This window comes from Aquarana catesbeiana, linkage group LG13, assembly GCF_042186555.1.
Source record: "Aquarana catesbeiana isolate 2022-GZ linkage group LG13, ASM4218655v1, whole genome shotgun sequence".
Taxonomy (NCBI): Eukaryota; Metazoa; Chordata; class Amphibia; order Anura; family Ranidae; genus Aquarana; species Aquarana catesbeiana.
In genome coordinates, this window is record NC_133336.1 from 187156188 (window position 1) to 187176648 (window position 20461).

General features: G+C 43.4%; 1 protein-coding gene across 2 annotated transcripts in view; it reads left to right on the forward strand.

Moving 5' to 3' along the window:
- ANXA9 (annexin A9) overlaps positions 1–16472 on the forward strand; it is a 61238-nt gene extending 44766 nt beyond the window's left edge. For both annotated transcript variants that reach the window (XM_073610094.1, XM_073610095.1), the window contains exons 7-13: positions 2752–2831; positions 2907–2966; positions 8277–8367; positions 8506–8601; positions 10146–10204; positions 12703–12825; positions 15508–16472. In XM_073610094.1, coding sequence (XP_073466195.1) covers positions 2752–2831; positions 2907–2966; positions 8277–8367; positions 8506–8601; positions 10146–10204; positions 12703–12825; positions 15508–15570 — 572 coding nt within the window. In that variant the 3' untranslated portion in view covers positions 15571–16472. The remainder of the gene's footprint in view (positions 1–2751; positions 2832–2906; positions 2967–8276; positions 8368–8505; positions 8602–10145; positions 10205–12702; positions 12826–15507) is intronic.
- The last annotated feature ends 3989 nt before the right edge of the window (positions 16473–20461 follow it).

The following is a 20461-nucleotide window of genomic DNA, read 5'->3' on the forward strand; positions in this document are numbered from 1 at the left end:
GAATATTGGCATGCATTAAAAAGGGGATTAACTGAAGAGATATACATAGTTACAGAGTAGGTGAGGTTGAAAAAAGACACAAGTCCATCAAGTCCAACCTATGTGTGTGATTATATATCAGTATTACATTGTATATCCCTAAAGCGATAAATCGATAATACTCCCACTCTACAGGACTTTGGTCCGGCCTCTCCTGGAGTATCTGGGCACCAGTCCTCAGGAAGGATGTGCTGGAAATGGAGCGAGTACAGAGAAGGGCAATAAAACTAATAAAGGGTCTGGAGGATATTAGTTATGAAGAAAGGTTACGAGCACTGAACTTATTCTCTCTGGAGAAGAAACGCTTGAGAGGGGATATGATTTCAATTTACAAATACCGTACTGGTGACCCCACAATAGGGATAAAACTTTTCTGCGGAAGGGAGTTTAATAAGACACGTGGCCACTCATTAAAGTTAGACAAAATAGGTTTAACCTTAAACTGCATAAAGGGTTCTTTACTGTAAGAGCGGCAAGGATGTGGAATTCCCTTCCACAGGCGGGGGTCTTAGCGGGGGGCATTGATAGTTTCAAAAAATGATTAGATAATCACCTGAACGACCACAACATACAGGGATATACAAAATATTACTGACATATAATCACACACATAGGTTGGACTTGATAGACTTGTGTCTTTTTTTCAACCTCACATACTATGTAACTATGTAACTGGAGGGGTCACCAGCAGGAGGAAGTAGGTCCTGATTCCCCTATATAGATCTTAAGTTATGACTATACGGGTCACCAGCTGAAGGAAGGAGGTCTTGATTCTTCTATATCAGGATATGCAATTACCGGATCTCCAGCTTTTGCAGAACTACAAGTCCCATGAGGCATAGCAAGACTCTGACAGCCACAAGCATAACATCCAGAGGCAGAGGCATGATGGGACTTGTAGTTTTGCAATAGCTGGAGGTCCGCTAATTGCATATCCCTGTTCTATATAAATCTTAAGTTATCACTGGAGAGGTCACCAGCAGGAGGAAGGAGGTCCTGATTCTTCTATATAGATATTTTGTTATCACTGAAGGGATCACTAGAAGGAGGAAGGAGGTCCTGATTGCTCTATATAGATCTTTAGTTATCAATACAGGGGACACCAGCAGGGGGAAGGAGGCCCTGATTTCCTATATAGAGCTTAAAGTGGAATTCCAGGCTTTTCCTAACTAAACTTAAACCTGCTCCCACCCCCTTCTAACTCCTATTCTAACTACCCTGTGAAAGGAAGATGTGTACTATATATTTACCAATTCTGAAGGTTCTCTGGTCCTGTCATGTGAATGGTTTACAGCGGTAGGGAGAGGAGGGACAGCCGACAATGGGTGCCCCATAACAAGTCTATGGTGATGTCACCACAGAGGCATTTCAGCCGTTGTTGGTAATTTCTCCTCTCCTCTCCTTTCTGAATTTGGCCGCTGGGGAGATGACTTGACCGGACCGCAGTGCCCTCAGAATAGGTAAGTGTAAGCATCTTCCTTTCACAGAGTGTTAGAAAGAGGTGGGAGCAGGTTTAAGAATAGTTAGGAATAGATTTCAACTTTAATTAGTTGTGTCTTCCTTAGAATACTGTGTCCTGTTCTGGAGACCTCATTTTCAAAAAGATATTGGTACAATAGAACTGGTCCAGGGATGAGCACCCAAAAGGTCTGAGGGACAAACCTATTAGGAGAACCTGCAGGGACCTAACATATACAGAATAAAGGAAAAGAGGGGAAAAGGGGAACATGTTTTTTTTTTTTTCATTAAGGCTGGATTTACACTGTTGCCATGTGCTAAGCCACATGTTAATGCATGTTGAGATAAAGTAGAATTTAAGCCTCAAGAGGGAGTATGTTCCATTTTAACCCCCCACCCCCATTTTCTTTTTTTTGGCCTCGTTGCCATTCTGGCCTAGGCCAGAATGATGCATCTCTGATCCTACAGTCTCCTGAGATGCTTACATCACATTTCCCAGGAGGCTGCAGGATCGGGAACACAGAGCAGTCAGGGGTCTGGCAAGTACCACTTTAAGGCAGCACATTCATTTTAATGGATTGTCCATGCACCAAGAAAAGGTGCTTGCACTTTTTTTTTTAATGCAGCACACCAAAACACACAGCAGTGCATTAGGTGTACCAAAGAGCAACAGCATAAACCTGCTCTACATATAGTTAATGAAATAACATAACATTTCATTCAACTCCATGCACCACAGTGCATTGTGTGACAAACTCATGTATGGTGACATGCAGTGAGTTGCATATCAATATGTAAAAATGCAGACATGCTGCATTTTTATGCAATGAACTGAAACACACCTGCATGGAGTGAACAGGGCATTTGTTTTCTATGTGCCCTTGCGTTGAGCATGCTTTGATCTATGGAGATCAATGTAGCTCATTTGACATGGATTAAATAAGCCCTTAAATGTAGATGGATGGATCTAATAAAATCGTATATGTTTTATTGTTGAAACATTGTGGTGGCAGACTTCTTTCTCTTATATTGGACGTTTGAATGCCTGGGTACTGGGGCTATCTGAGCACAAGGGTCTCCAACTCATCCTGTTCATTATTAAGGGCTATTTTGGGGTAGTAGCATGATTCTAGGAGTTAAATGTAGATGACCCTAGATCCCATGGCTTGTTCATGTAACAGTCCAAAAACATAATAAAAGGTAAACTCTGGTAATAGCCCATCCCATCGACTTTCCATGTTGTCATTTTTATAGAGTTTAAAACGGAGTTGGAGAAGGCCATTACATCGGAAACAAGTGGACCTTACACTGCGCTCCTCCTGGCCCTTCTCAGGGTAACACATTAAATATTCTAGAAGTGCCATGCCTTCTCCATCTGCTATGAAATTAATCATACCTTTCCATTCCAGGGCAAGAGAGAAAAGGAATCTGGGATTATCGATTATGGACTGATTGAACAGGATTCTAAGGTAGTGCGTCTTCTTGTTTCAACTAGTGGTGTATACTGGTGTTATCCGGTAGAACACATAGCCCAGTCTGAGTGTTGCCCCAAGGCTGGTTCCAGTAAAAACAAAAATCTGGTCTAATGGAAAACTGAGGGATTGGTTTTAATATTAGGAAACTGGGCTGCAGTTAAAAATCATGGGGCCATGTACATGACCAGCGTAGCCTAGATGTCCCCAACCTTCTTTATACTGCCCAACCACTCATACTCCACCATCCCCCTTACCATTATCTAAATTAAGGAGACCACACCTAAATTTGGAGTATATATGGCCATAGCAGCCTTTTTATTAACAAAATATTAATATTTCAAAACTTTTAACATATAAACATCTGTAAACGACAACTATCAATCACTCAGTCTGTTGGTCTTTGACGGCACCCCAAACTTAACACATATTCCACCACTACACTGTGGGACCTTTCTCTATGATAGGCCTCCAGTCGTACCACACCCGCTCGGAGACAACACCCTTCCCGTAGTGCAACCATTACCGTATTCCAGCAAACCGTTCTAACTGGAATACACTAGAGGGGCACATACTACCGATGAGTCCCCAACACTTCCATCTCGTATGTTTTCTGACACCATCAAAGACCAAAACACCACCACAGCCCGCAAGGATAACACCTTACCCTTAAGGGCCCCTCCACACCCGCAGGGCCCGCTGAATCCTGTCCTGTAGACCCAGCGCCCATAAATCAATCCCCACTGCGGACAGGTGAACCCCATCTCCTCGGAGGTTCAATACTGAGCACTTTCCCCCCTTCCTGCCCAGGCCAATTTTCAGCTTTCAGCGCTGTCGCTGTTTAAATGACAATTGCGCTGTCATGCTATACTGTACCCAAACAAAATTTTTTGCATTTTTTTTCCCACAAATAGAGCTTTCTTTTGGTGGCATTTGATCACCTCTGTGTTTTTTTTTTTTTTTTTGCTAAACAAATAAAAAAGACTGAAATTTTGTAAATAAGTACGTTTTCTCCTTCACTGATGGGCATTGATGAGGCTGCACTGCCGGGCACCGATGAGGTGGCACTGATGGGCACTCATAGGCAGCACTGATGGGCACTCATAGGTGGCACAGATGGGCACTCATAGGCAGCACAGGTGGGCACTGAAAGGCTGCACTGATGGGTACTTATGGGTGGCACTGATGGGAACTGATAGGCGGCACTGATGGGCACTGATAGGTGGGCACTGATGGGCATGGATGGGCACTGATAGGTGGCACTGATGGACACTGATAGGTGGCACTGATGGACACTGATAGATGGCACTGATTTGCATCACTGATTAGGAGGCACTGGCAGGTATTTCTGGTGGGCACTGATTGGCATCATGTGTGGGCACACATTGGCATCATGTATGGGCACACATTGCCACCCATGGCCACTAGGGATGCCATCCCTGGTGGTCATCAGTGGTGGCCATCCCTGGTGGTCCTGGTGGCATCCCTGGTGGTCCTGAGTGGGCATCTGAGGGGGGGCTGCGCTGATAAACAATCAGCACAGCCCCCTCCCCATCAGAGGAGCAGCCGATCAGCTCTCCTCTACTCATGAGTGAGGAAAACCCGATAAACGGCTTGGACACGGCTGAGTCTCTCTGTCAGAGACTCTTTACCTAGATCGAAGTTGCGGTATCTCAGACTGACACGACACAACAACGATTGCTGTGATGCGCACCACCAGGGGCGCGCAGCGGCTTGTTATCCTGATCATGTCATATGATGTCCGGTCAGGATATCGCAACCACTTTGCCGACTTCATTTTGCTATATGGCGGGCGGCAAATGGTTAATGTTACTTCACCACTTCACTATTAGCCCATCATTAGCAGGCAATTTTATTACTTTTCAGTTCTGTAATACTTTGACTAACAATTTCTTTAGTGGGGTGAAAGTATTAAAGACGATACTTCAACCTTGGGATCTGCTGATCTGGAACTAACCAATGATTGTCTCTTTCATTCATTAGTTCCTCTTTACTCCCCTTCCTCTGTTGTAAGAGGACTTTCCAATGTAAACACTACAATGTTTACATTTGTAATGGCAGTGATTGGCCATCATAGTGATCACATGATACAGAGCCACTCAAATTGGCTCTGTACACGTTGGGGTTAATAAAACTGGTGGAGATTGGTGCATTTCTGTACAGAAACCAATCAACTTCCAGTTTGTTTTTTTTTGTCCAAGCTTAATTGAACAAGCTGAAGTTAGAAGCTGATTTCTATGCACAGCTGCACCAGATTTTGCACTCTCCAGTTTTAGTAAGTCAACCCTTATATCTGTGAACTGAACTGTCAAATAATGACTTGGTTCACAGCCATTAACGGGTGCAGTGGGTGATTTCTTCAGTGCTCTTTATAACTTGGCTAAGCCCCCTTTCACACGAGGCGGACTCTGTTTCTACGGAGCCCGCCTCGGTCCGCCGATTCAGCGGGAGATCTGTCCGTTGATCTCCGCTGAGCCGGCGGATGACAGGTCCCTCTCTGCTCACTGAGCGGGGAGGGGCTTGTCAGGCGCCGCTGCCGCCTATGGAGGGATCGGACGAAAACGGACAGTATGTCTGTTTTCGTCAGATCTCACCCGATCCGCCAGCAATGGATCTGGACGTAGAGCCATCCGTCTGCTTTTAGCGGATCGGACAGGGTCGGATGTCAGCGGACATGTCTCCGCTGACATCCGACGCTCCATAGACTAACATGGAGCGCCCGTTCAGGTCCGCCGTCAAAACTGACAGGCAGACCTGAACGGTCCGATCGTGTGAAAGGGGCCTTACAGATGATGGGATTTTATACCTCTGCCGACAGACGGCAAACATATTTGTATATAGACATGCATCTAGATTCACCTGCTTTTTCTTTCAATACATTTTTATTGAAATGTTTTAAGGAACATAGTGCATAACTGCAGTCAGGTATGCAGATAGAAGTATAATATCGATGACTTGCAAGTCAGTAGCAGTTGTACATCTAGCAAATGACAAAACGTTTAGCATGTTAAATAGCATAATAACCACTTCAGCCCCGGAAGATTTGGCAACTGAATGGCCAGGCCATTTCTTGCGATTCGGCACTGCGTCGCTCTAACTGACAATTGCGTGGTCGTGCGACGCTGTACCGAAACTAAATTGACGTCCTTTTTTTCCCACAAATATAGCTTTCTTTTGGTGGTATTTGATCATCTCTGCGGTTTTTATTTTTTGCGCTATAAACAAAAAAAAGAGCGACAATTTTGAAAAAAAAACAATATTTTATACTTTTTGTTATAATAAATATCCCCATTTTTTAAAAAAAAAAGCTAATTTTTTCTCAGTTTAGGCTGATATGTATTCTTCTACATATTTTTGGTAATAAGAATCACAATAAATGTATATTGATTGGTTTGCGCAAAAGTTATATCGTCTACAAAATAGGGGATAGTTTTATAGCATTTTTGTTATTATTATTATTTTTCTAGTAATGGTGGCGATCTGCAATTTTTATCGGGACTGCAACATTATGGCGGACACATCGGACACTTTTGACACATTTTTTGGGACCATTGACATTTATATAGCGATCAGTGCTATAAAAATGAACTGATTACTGTAAAAATGTCACATAGACACACTCCTAAACCTTGTGGACAGCCTTCCCAGAAGAGTTGAAGCTGTTATATTTGCAAAGGGTGGACCAACTCAATATTGAATCCTATGGACTAAGACTGGGATGTTATTAAAGGCAGGTGTCCCAATACTTTTGGTAATTCAATGTATATTGAGTTCACTATAGAAGAAACAAAGGAATGCATAAGTAGGGACCATCCCTATGGAAGAGACTAAGTAGATAGGAGAAGGAGAGAGGAGACAGAGGGGATAAGAAAAAAGGAAAGTGGAAATGGACACCAGGAACCCCCCCCCAACCGGAACCCCAGGGTCTCAGTGCTCATAGCAATGTATAACTGGCCATTGATATAGAAGGGTGAGCAAATTCACCTGCTTTTTTATAAATGTGTGCCTAAGTAGTGATGCAAAAAATAGGTTCCTCAGGTTGGGACTTTAAACGGGCCACAAACGGTTTTGTAGAAAAAGTATATAAATTTATTGCACATTGATGCCAATCACAACATAGAAATGGGAATAAAAGCAACAAACACATATATTGGGAACAGAAATGAAAACAGCTGCGGAGAAAGCCCAGAACTTGTCGGACAGACAGAACCCCCAACAAAATGCAGATCCTTTTCAGGGTCAAAGGGCTTGCGGGTTCCAAATCTGTAGCTTATATCCCAAATGTTAATGCTTCACCCATACAGAAAGAAATCATAACTCAAAAATGAAAAGAGAGCTATGTCCGTCAGAGCAGCGCACAGGCATCAGACCAGGGAGATGACGACAGCCAATGATCCACATAGGACGAAGTAGTCCCACTACACAGTTTATGGTATATCTCTATATTGACCATGAATTTAGAGGAGAAATATAATACTTCTTCCCCCTAAACACGCATCCAGGTGATAGGGAGTGGAGTCTGGGTCTTGGATCCAACCGTCCAGATCATCATAGGTTAGAAATGGTTATACAAGTCAACCTGATAGCTGGAAGGGCCTTATTGATCTTATGGCTGAGATGGAATAGTGTGGCTGTTTGTGTCTGCCAGGTGGAACCTGGCATGGTATAGAGATATACCATAAACTGTGTAGTGGGACTACTTCATCCTATGTGGATCATTCGCTGTCGTCATCTCCCTGGTCTGATGCCTGTGCGCTGCTCTGACGGACATAGCTCTCTTTTCATTTTTGAGTTATAATTTCTTTCTGTATGGGTGGAACATTAACATTTGGAATATAAGCTACAGATTTGGAACTCACAAGCTCTTTGACCCTGAAGAAGATCTGCATTTTGTTTTTTCGATACATGTTGGACGTTCTGTCTGTCCAAGTTCTGGGCTTTCTCCGCAGCTGTTTCCATTTCTGTTCCCAATATATGTGTTTGTTGCTTTTATTCCCATTTCTATGTTGTGATTTGCATCAATGTGCAATAAATTTATATACTTTTTCTACAAAAACATTTGTGGCCCATTTAAAGTGCCAACCTGAGGAACCTATTTTTTACTCTATGTATCAGGGATGTGGTCCACAATCAGTTCAGTCAAGTAGTTGCGGCAAAGGGCTTCCTATATAAGTAGTGAGGCAGATAAATGACAGCTCTGGAACATGCTTCTTCAAAAACGAGTCATCACTGACAGTTTCTGTATATCTTTCCTGACATTTCTGGATTTTATCCCCTTTATTTAAGATGCTGAGTGAGGTGGGACCTAAGAATAACCCCAATGATGCCCAGTGGATTACAGTCTTTGCAGAACGACCCAAAGGACACCTCAGACGAGGTACACACCAAAATATAAACATGTGCTGTATGAGGCTTCTGTGCCATTATAACAGGGCTTTTAGAGTTAAAAAAAATTTCAAGACGGTGGTGTCTGTTTTACCTTCCCTTACTAACTACTGCACCTATTTGGTCCTAGTGTTTGACCACTACAAGAAATCCACCTCTGTGGACATAGAAGATGCTATAAAGAAGCAATTTAAGGGGGATTTCCAGAAATCACTCTTGACTCTAGGTAAGTGCCTGTATACAGTATGTGTATAGAAAATGAAAAGAAAATAGTACAACATATATACTGAATCCATACTCATAGGCTTTTCAGCAGCTGAGGTTGTCTGACTGCACCTGTAGCTGTCCACTGATCAGTATGTAGATGCATCCTCCAGAGCAGCCTTTCTCAACCTTGGAGGATATATCTACAGCTCACATGATATTAGCAACACCAAGGATCCTTACATTGGTGGTCAGTGGGAAGAATGTCCCTTAAATTAGTGATCAGTGGGAAGAATGCCCCTTACATTGGTAATCAGTGGGAAGAATGCCCCTTACATTGGTGATCACTGGGAAGAATGCCCCTTACATTGGTGATCAGTGGGAAGAATGCCCCTTACATTGGTAATCAGTGGGAAGAATGTCTCTTACATTGGTGATCAGTGGGAAGAATGTCCCTTACATTGGTGATAAATGGGAAAAAGGTCACCCTTACATACAACTAACATAATCATTGGTGTCAGTGGTTACTTACATGAGAAACAAATAGAGAAGTTCTACTGGTCCCCTGCTGCTGGCTTTGCGGGGTGTTTTTGGTGACAGAAATCTGCAGGCACAACAAAGTAAAAGAACAAACTATTAGTGGTCACTGCTCAAGAAAGAATTAGCAAGCTCAGGAGGAACCTTAGGGCTCCATTGAACCATGTTCGAGGAAGGCTGCTTCAGAGAGATGGAGAGATTTCTCACTAAGGCCTTGTACACACGGCTACATATAAGTCTATACTATATAGGAGTCACCAGTGTTTTTTTTTTTGGGGGGGGTGGCAAAGAATCCCCCCCCCCAGTTGGCCATTGGCACATCCCCCCTACACTGTAGGTTGGTCAGGTCACCCACCCCCCAGGCAATTAATCGGTCATCCAGCCCCACACTTACCCCATCTAGGTCACGGGCAGGCAGCGCTCCTATGGGCCGTGGCTTTCATCACGTCTCCCCCTCCTTGGCATCATGGCGGCTTCCGCCGTGCGTCTCCGCCCTCCTCCTCCTAGGTGTCCAATCAGATCGTCTGTCCTTTCAGATAATCAGGTGATGGGTCTCAGGACCCGCTTTATGATTGGCCAGGATGAGGATCAATGTGACAATAGAGAATATTCATTTGCTATTGTCACACAACTGGGTGGGCTCAGGGCGCAGTGCTCTGCGCCCCGAGCCCACCCTTTATTTGAAGCCTAATAGAGCCTCTGGCTCTAATTACGTGCTTAAAAAAATCCACCCCCTCCCCCATTGGAACCCATGCGTCCGGCACCCTGCATGTAGATTAGAGGGCTGGACGCATGGATAGGGGGGGCAGCACCATGCTCCCCTAATGGAGGGGCCGCCACTGGGAGTCACCCTTAACTGCTGGGCACTGGATCTGGATGTATTTATTCTGTTTAATAATGCATTGACCACATTTGTAGATGAAGTTACTGTATTTCTTTTGTACTGAAAAAAACTTGATAAACTTTTATTATCTACTGAAATCCTAAAGTCCTTTCATATATCTATTTTCTATTTTTTCCATCTCACAGCGGCTGTAATTAAGGATACTCCCCTTTACTTTGCAGACAAACTGTACAGCACTATGAAGGTGATTACTATTTTTTTCCCACTATGAAAAGTTTTATGTATAAAAGTGTAACATAAGGATATAATGCTGCCTTATTTAAAGGAGGCTGCACCCAAAGGAGAAATTATTTTAGATATACTGTAGGTAGAGCCTAGTGGAATAAGTAACCCATTCTATTCATATCTGTTGAACGTTGGCTTGGTTCCCGTCCATCCTGGGTTACCAGATGTTCCCTTCTTGTTTGGATGTTTCCCCTAAAAAGAACAGGAAAATTTCTTAACGGTCATGGTGGACCTGGTAACTCAAGCATGATGAGATGTTACCACCAGAGATACATATGAGAAATGTTTAGGTGATTAAACGCTTCAATATCTACCAGAAATCTGAAATATGAATTTTTTCTCAATTGTATTTCTTTTTACATGTGTTGTCTTATATCAAGGGATCTGCAAACTTTCTAAACAAAGGGCCAGTTTTAGACTTTAGGGGGGCCGGACTGTGACCAGTGGGAGTAGAAAATGCCCAGGCGTCAGTGAGACTAAACAATGCCCCATAGTTGGTTTTAGTGGGAAGAATAGTGCCCTGTTGTTGGTATTTCTGGGAATAATAGTACAATTGTTAATATCGGTTGGAGGAATAGTAGCCCATCATTGCTGGTCTGTGGGAGGAATAGTGCCCCACCACTGGTGTCAGTGGGAGGAATAATACCCCATCATTGGTGTATAGTGGATAGTATAGTGACCAAAGGTAAGCAAAGGGCCACATCCAGCCTCTGGGCTGAAGTTTGGAGACCACTACTTTATATCAATGTGTTCTTACTTTGTAGAGTGTAGACATTCTTTATTATCTGTGACACTTAGTCTGGAGAACAGTTTTGCTTTATTATGCCCGTATGCTTGATGGCAGCCTGTGGAAAACTGACTAAACCAAATGTTTTCATCTCTACTTGGAGAAAGTCTGTGTATTATGGTCTCTCCTGCTATTCAGGTCTATTACAACATAGTTGTAAATCAGCCTCTAGAAAGCTGAAACGTGGAAACTGCCATTGCTGTCTAAAATTGCTAGAAGCCTGGCTGTCATGGTGACCCCCTGGATTTCTTACTTTAAACGTGAACTTCAGCATTGTGGAGTAAATATGATCACCACCCCCTCACCTGAAGCCCCTCCAGGTTTTTAAAGAAAAAAACCCCATAAATAATTTTTTTTTCTTGCAGTCTTCTAGCAGGTCGGATGACGTCACTGGTACTTGCTCCGGTGGAGGGTGGGCATTCTTCCCGAATATAGCAGCACTCATGTAATGACATGCGAGTGCCACTAAGTCCTGGAGTACTGTGATTCCAACACCCTTAGCGGGATGTGTCAGCGATGGGCTGGGCTCACAGGAAATGGGCAGAATAATGCTATTGACATTCTGTCCAAAGAGGACAACCGGTGTTGGAGCAAGTAGAAAGCTGGTGACAGCGCTGGAGCATAGAGAGGGTAAGAGCTTGGGCATTTTTTTAAATGTATAGGAAAGGAGGGAGCATAAAATGATAAATAACTGGACTTCAAATTGTTGTGGTGCATTTCTGGGTGAAGGTTTATGTGCGTTATGCCAGGTGATAATATGCATTGCATTAAGGAAGTCTATACATTTGAATAGGCTGCCTAACGCACCACAACACTCCAAAACAGGTGCCTGCGTTATATTTTGTAATGAGCACTATGGTCTGCTGCAACACACTCAGGATGAATGGCAACACAGCGCACCAATGAGCATTGTAGTAAGATGTACATTACTGCAACAAAACAGTGTGAACCTAGCCTTAGTCACTGACCAGGAGCATGCATGCGCTTAAGGACCTCTTTTCTCTAACCTTCCTCACCTGTATACTTGTTCTGGCTTAACGATTCATAAAGCATTAAAGCCTAACACAGGGCACAAAAAAAGTTTTCCCATGCAGTGGTGCTGTGCCAACTTCTTGTTTTTGTCTAGGAAATAGGAGAAACCTTTTACCTCATAACCCTATAGCGATCCTCTCCTTCACCAGCAAACAGTGCTTCCCCACGATCCAGCGGTGAACTGTTCCTGATGTCCTCAGGTCCAGAGCAGGTCTATGGGTTTGAGGACATCAGGAACAGTCCATGGCCATAAATAAGACCGCTAGGCCGTAGAAGGGGGGTGGGGGGCAGAAGCCACAGGGAGGGAACATTGTTGTGCGGGGGGGACCGGGGGATTGGAGGATTAGGTAAGTATATCTCCGTTCTCCAGTCCTCTAGACAGAAACAAGCAGTTGACCCATGCAGTGCAGGCACAGCCCCACTCCATGGGAAAACTATTTTTTGCCCAGAGTTGGGCTTTAAAGTCAGAGTCAGCAAGGCAACTAACATGTATTAGAAGGATGTATCAGTCCAGTATTTCTTCAAACAAGGTCTACTTCAAATTCCATCAGCATTTTAAAAGGTAGTATACAGTATGTTGAGTATCCTTCAAATACAGTATGCAAGTGATTTCTAAAGCATCTTGTGTCCTTGGGCAGGGTATGGGGACAGATGACAAGGCTGTTACCCGCATCCTTATTTCTCGGAGTGAAGAGGATTTGCTGAGCATCCGAGTGGCATATAGGAGGAAATATGGAAAATCGCTCTACTCATCTATTCAGGTACTTTATATTTTGCAAAACTGGAACTTCGGCCATGGCACATGCTGGATCTTTTCCTATTCAATTCTCCTGATCAGCATGTGGGTGGGGCCTCCTCGCCATGCACGTGGGGCACCTTTCTCGCATGTACACGCTCATCAATATCTAGAACCAGGCGGGACCATGTTCATGTTCCACCCTAAAATAGGGTGAAACATGTAACATGCTCCCAAAGGTGAACTTATCCTTTAAGTGTAGCAATTAAGAGGGACACTGCTGAGCCCATGCCCTCTCCATCAGTCCAGCGTACATCTGCCACCTCACTCCCAGTGACTCTTAACATGTTCAGCTCACCAGTACCATGCGGCTAGGTACATGGGGTCTCCGTACCGCAGGTATGGTCCCAGTTAACCCAGGGGCCAGAATACCGGCCCTCTTGATACCAGAGGGCTTGTCAACTTTGCCAAGTAACACGCTTCATGACCGGCTGCTATACACTTCCAACAAGTTCTTGATTATCCAGGGCAACTGCTCTCCACCCCAACTCTCCTTCCGAGCTAACTTTTCCTAGTGGTCTTGCTTCATACCCCATGTGTGCTTTAAAGACTGCGTTCTTCTGATAAGCCGTGTACCACCTTGCACCCCTTCTTCAGACCAGGCTCAATAACAGTTAAAGAACTTTAAACAGTTCAGGAACATTACAACATTTAAGTGCATCTCAGTCCATTACCTATTATGTGGCTGCCCAGGCATACTTGAAAAGGTTTGAGTCAAAAACTGGTAATCTCCATAACTGGTGAATCCCTTGGGGTGGCAGATGAAGATTACATCCTTCCAGGTGTTTTCAACAGAAGAGCCCTGTAGCCCACCCTTTCTCCTGTATATATATCAACTGGGAAGGAAGGCAAGACCCAAAAAGCCCAGGAAACCTGCGGAAAGAACTTAACTCCTACCTAGCCTGGGCAGCCTAAGCTCACTTGCTGTAGCAGAACATTCCCCTTGTAGGCAATAGTCTACAAGCCCCAGGCAGCTTCTTAATGCCAAACTCTTGGAAACTTGAAAATAGAAAATAAGATTTACTTCCTCCACTCCTCCACACTACTAGACCAGTCCCTACAGCATCTTCTCCCCCATGCTCCAGTGGTCTAAGATCCTGACATCTACAAGACCAATGCAAGGTCCATGAGGGTCATTGGACGCAATGACAATGAGAGACAGTCCACTGCCAAAGCGTGGGTGAGTGCTGTCTGCCAGAGGAGTGAAAGATTGGGCAAATAAAAGTGTGTTTACTTTCCCCTAGACCAAAGCAGTCAATCCTCACAGTGTGAGCGCAGTCTGCTCTAGAAAGGTAGCAGCAGAGCTTACTGCTATGGGCAATGCAGACAATTTTCCTTCGCATAGTCCTTCATTTAGGAAGAAATGTCATGAAAAAAAACAACGGAACCTCTTTTTCTGATCTCCTTCTGATCAGGGAGCAATAGATGAACGAGGGAGCTACACCCAGTGCCTCGTCACCCATGAGGCCAATTTAGGTGGCTGCCTCAGGTGGCTTTTATGGAGGCCCAGTGGTGGCTGCACTAAGGTTGATTGTCTGTCTGTACTACACATTTGTTTAGCCCTTGTTGTGTTCAGCCCCTGGGCCGCACGGTGTCTCTTATTGTTATGATGCAGGTATCCCCCTGCACCATAACAACTAATGACGCTGTACTGCCTGGTCACCTGCATCTTAGCAACCAATGATGCTGTGCACAGCCAGCATCCTAGCAAACAATGATGCTGTGCACTGCTAGTGTCCTAGCAACCAATGTGACTGCGTGCTACTAGCATCCTAGTAAACAATGATGCTGTGCACTGCCAGTGGCCCAGCAGCCAATTATGCTGTGTGCTGCCAGCATCCTAGCAAACAATGATGCTGTGCACTGCCAGTGTCCTAGCAACCAATGTGACTGTGTGCTACTATCATCCTAGCAAACAATGATGCTGTGCACTGCCAGTGTCCCAGCAGCCAATTATGCTGTGTGCTGCCAGCATCCTAGCAACCAAAGATGCTGTGTGCTGCCAGTGTCCTAGCAACCAATGATCTTGTGCACTACCAGTGTCCTAGCAACCAATGATGCTGTGTGCTTCCAGTATCCTAGAAACCAATGATGTCATGCACTGCCAGTGTCCTAGCAACTGATAATGCTGTGTGCAACCAGCATCCTAGCAACCAAACCAACCAGCCGCTTGTCCCAGTTTGACAGGTTCGCAGGTGCAAGGGGCAGCCCTAACTACAGACACTGCACCTATGGGGCTGATCACCTGCAGACCTGTCAAATTGGGATGAGTGGCAGCATCTGTATCCACATGCACATACAATGGCATCCTGCATGCAGCACTTGGTGACTCAAGACACATAGCCCATTCACAAACTACAGACCTCAGCGCCCATGTAAATGAGGCTTAAAAATTAATAAACTGACCCTAAATATTATAGTTTTCCTTTACAAAAAGTATTTTCAAAAAGGTATGTGTATTGCCCCTACTAGTCAACCCAAGTACGGGTTAGAAAATGAAATTGTTTTCTTCTGGCTGTATTAATAAATTGTTTTAAGGCAGAATTTTGTAAAAAAAAGGCCCAATGGATTAGTGTCACTCAGTAGAAGATTTTTTTTCTGTGCATTTTTCTTTAAAATATCTTTTCTTTTTTTATTTATCTTTCAGAGTGATACCAAGGGAGACTACAGATCAGCATTGCTGCTGCTGTGCAGGGCTGAAGATATCTGAAGATACAGTTTACACGTAGATCTATCTATTTGGTTGGAGGATGTCCATACACAATTCGATTTTCTTTGGAAAACTCATAGAAAATTTGTTTGTCAGAACATTTCTTCTTGCCAATAAGTCAATTTAATTTGAAAGCCCTTAAATTTTCACCCAGACCTGCTATCTGAATGAAATTCCAAAGGTATACAATATGTACGACGAGACTTCCAAACTAAAAAACATATTCTCTGTTTTTCATTCAGGAAACATTTTCCATCCTTCTCCTCTTGCATCTTGCTTTAATTTTGGAATGAATGGACTTTCCTGAACGAAAACCACATTCACTGTTAGAAATTCATTGTTTAAAAAAGAAAAAAATTCCATCCTGCTCCTTTGAATCTTATCGTCACTATGGTTGAAAAAGTATGTTGAGTTGACCCCACTAAGCATTACAAAACTGAACGTTCTGGAAACAAAAAAATTTCAAACAAAATTCTACTGGTGTATGGCCAGCTTGAGAATCCATCAGCATTAGGATCTGACCTGAGATGTTCATCAATAGAGACGAGCTCGGTGACATGAGCCCAAACCCGCCTGAGCTATCCCACTGGAAAGCATTCAAAACCAACAGCCAGTCCTAGGCGGTGGAGGAATTTCCTGCCTCACAGCCACATGTACGCAAGGGGCGGGGAATGCCTCTGCTGCTTATGATTGGCTGTTGGGTTTGACAGCTTCCTGGTGGGAAGCTCATCCCATTTGTCAAAATGGCTCTAACTGTCAAAAATACTTTTAAATCTGAGACTGCTGATATTGACCTGACCAGCAGAGATGGTGTTATTCTGGTACAAATCAAACAATGGTGTACAATACTCCACAGAGTGATGCTCACTGCTATTTTTACATTAAAATGATATTTCATAAGACTTTTTCTTGTAGTTTTTTTCAAAAATGGTATCGTAGCTATACTTAGCCCTGGGGACCAGGGTGACATAATGGGGTGGAGGTACTAAAGGCATATAGACTTTGCAAGCACAGTGTCTCCAAAGATTAGTAAATGAGGTAAAGCTTCACTTTGCAAAGAATACTGTCCTGGAAATTTTAAGCTTCCCCTTATAAGCAAATAATTTCTTTGCGCTTAAAAGCACAAATACAGCTCTCTTGTATAATGCCAGGAAAGCGCGCTTGTATATCTCCAAGTAACACAGACACAGATGCTGGTATCATGTTGAGCTTAGAAGAATCCTGCCATAGAATGCTCTACTGCTTTTATTTACACTGTGAACATGAATAAACAAAGGAAGGTGGTGGCTTCAGAATCAGCCAATCACACTTGTATTCTTTCAAAAGAACCAATCACACACATGTATATATTCAAATAGAATTACAGTAGTGACGTGTGCAGATGGTCGTGTGCAGAGCCATGCGGCAAGCATCCTGTGAGACAAAAGTGTCTCACAATTTGAACACTAACTACATGGCTCTGAACACGATCATGTGCACACTCCCACTGCTACCAATGACGCGAGCCTTACTCTATCATGGCTCAGTGAACCATAATTTTTGTATGGTAATGCTATGGTTCCCATGTATGCAGATCTGCCTGCTTGGAGTGTTAATGGAGTCGCCATGAGGTGGCCAGTCCCTTGGCGAGGCATAACCGATCATCCCTAAAAGAGCAAACAGATCTGCCATGTCCAAGGGAAGGTCCCCGCAGCCAGTGGTCTTCCACCAATGTCTGTGTGTGCGAACACACTCACATGAGCGTATTACAGCAAAACTGACACTGGGGGACATCTGACGACATACATTAATACAAATTTCCACAAAAATACCCAATCACATGCAAGGAAAAAAATAAATAAAAAATAATATTTAGCTTGCACATGATTAGATGATGGAAGTCAGCAGAGCTTTACCACATTTACTAAGCTCTTGAGCAACTGCTATTTGCCTTCAGTAAATCCACCCCAATATGTTCTCATACTTATTTTATTTACCACGTGCACAATTTCCTTATGCATTACAACCAAAGCCTCCTATAGATAATAAAACGTTCATGTTGATGCCCCTGTTGGTGTGGTGAGGGGAAAATTGTGAAGTTTTGTTAAAAGTAAGATCAGGCACTGTTTACCCACAGCCATGTACAGTCCCGATTGCCCAATTGATCAAGGTTCCAGAAAAATAAAAGCCTTTATGAGGGGGTAAATACAGATCATGGAGCCCCATAGCACTGGTGACCACTTTTGACCTCCCTACTGTCATTGATCTTAACATAAATGATATCTAAATTAAGGACAAGTAGCAGGAGAGCTGTCAGAAAAGTTAGCATACTACTAGGGACAGTGGCGGCTGGTGCTCCATATTTGGGGGTGGGGTGGGGTGGCAAACAAACCCTCCCCTGCCCGCCATGCTCGCCAGCCCATCTCGCAAGCCCGCCAGCCCCGCACTTACCCCATCCAGGTCAGGGGCTGCTTCCCCGGCTTCTCCTCCTGGCTAATCTGGTCGCTTCTCCTCCTGGCCAATCCGCTCGCTTCTCCTCCTGGCCAATCCGGTCACTTCTCCTCCCAGCCAATCCGGTCTCAGGACCCGCTTCCTGTCTTAATTGGTTGATTGTGGAATGTTGATTCGCTATTGTCACAAGTGGGTGGGCTCAGGGCGCAGTGCTCTTCCCCCCGAGCCTAACCTTTTTCAAGCCTCCGGCTCTAATCATGTGCTTCACAAAAAAAAAAAAAACCCTGTAGAACTCTATGTATCTGATGCCCTGCATGGAGATTAGCGGGCGGCGTATAGAGATTAAGGGGGGCGCCCCTTATGGACGGGCCGCCGCTGACTAGGGTTTTGGGGTGTGTTTGGGTTTGGCTACGGCTTTGGCTGAACCCAGAGAAGGCAGCTGTCAGGGCTGGGCCAATTTCCTGACCCATAGCTGCAAATACAAGTGCCATAAGTGGCAGGGATGCTTGTGATATCTTCAAAGTAATATGGCCACATGGCCATATTAGATCAATGTCTTGGGAATAGGGGTTAAGGTTTCGGGGGTTAGGGTTAATTAATTTTTTAAAATTTTAATTATATTTTATCTATTTAAAAAAGGGTATGAATCTTTCTGATGGGATTTCAGTAGGCAGCACATTCAAGTAAATGGGTTAATCCAACACAATACACATTAACCTGTGTACGTGCATCAATGCATATGCGTTACCGCAGCCTAGCTGAAAGTAGATGCAAACCTAATCTCTAAAATCTCATAGAAGATTTAAGATATTGTCATTTTAAAATATATTTTCAATCATTTTGAATCTACAGTCCTCTGTGTCCTTATGCATTGTTGCCCCCTCTGTGCTCCCCATGCTATCTACCCCCTCAGCACTCCCTATATATATCTTCCCTCATACAGTAATGCCATTTGAGTCCCTTTAGCTGTATTTAAGGTCTTAAAATACATTTTGACGTGACTTTTCTATTTTTTAATTGCTTGATCTTCTGTATTGCTGTAATTGTATTAAATATAGAGATTTGTAAATTATCCACTATGGGGAGCTCTGAATTTGTATTTCATTCTATTCCATATTGGTGTAATTGTTTTGAATGTAGAGATTTGTAAATTGACTACTAAGGGAGCTCCTGATTTAAATTGTATTCATTCTCCCTGTTAAAACCTCTTCTCTTTTTTTTTTTTTTTTTTTTGATCAGACTAAGAATCTTTTTCCTTTTTTTAAGTTAGGTAAATATATGTTGCATATTAACCACTTCAGCCCCGGAAGGATTTATTCACTTCCTGACCAGGCCATTTTTTGCAATACGGCTCTGCGTCGCTTTAACTGACAATTGCGCGGTCGTGCGATGTTATACCCAAACAAAATTGAAGTCCTTTTTCCCCATAAATTGAGCTTTCTTTTGGTGGTATTTGATCACCTCTTTTATTTTTGCGCTATAAACAAAAAAAGAATGACAATTTTGAAAAAAAAAACAATTTTTTTTACTTTCTGCTATAAAACATTAAAAAAAAATGTAAAAAAACGAAATTATTTATCAGTTTGGGCTGATATTTATTCTGCTACATATTTTTCGTAAAAAAAAAAAAAATCACACTTATGCCCCGTACACACGGTCGGATTTTCCGATGGAAAATGTGCGATCGGAGCGTGTTGTCGGACATTCCTACCGTGTGTGGGCTCCATCGGACTTTTTCCATCTGGTTTTCCGACACACAAAGTTTGGGAGCAGGCTATAAAATTTTCCGACAACAAAATCCGTTGTCGGAATTTCCGATCGTGTGTACACAAATCCAACGCACAAAGTGCCACGCATCCTCAGAATAAATAAAGAGATGAAAGCTATTGGCTACTGCCCCGTTTACAGTCCCGATGTACGTGTTTTACGTCACCGCGTTCAGAATGATCGGATTTTCTGATAACTTTGTGTGACTGTGTGTATGCAAGACAAGTTTGAGCCAAAATCCGTCGGAAAAAATCCTAAGATTTTGTTGTTGGATTGTCCGATCAATGTCCGACCGTGTGTACGGGGCATAAGTATATATTGATTGGTTTGCGCAAAAGTTATTGGGTCTACAAAATAGGGGATAGAATTATAGCATTTTTATTATTTTTTTTTTCCTAGTAATGGCAACTATCAGTAATTTTTAGCGGGGTTGCGACATTGCGGCGGACAGATCGGACACCTAACTGACATTTTTGACACTTTTTTGGGAACCAGTGACATTATTACAGTGATCAGTGTTAAAAATATGCACTGTTACTAATGACTCTGGCAGGGAAGGGGTTAACATCAGAGGCGATCAAGGGGTTAAATGTGTTCCCTGCAGGTGTTTTCTAACAGTATAGGGGACTGTATGATTGGGGAAACACACAGATCCATCCTCCTGCTTAGCAGAAAGACAGGATCTATGTGATAT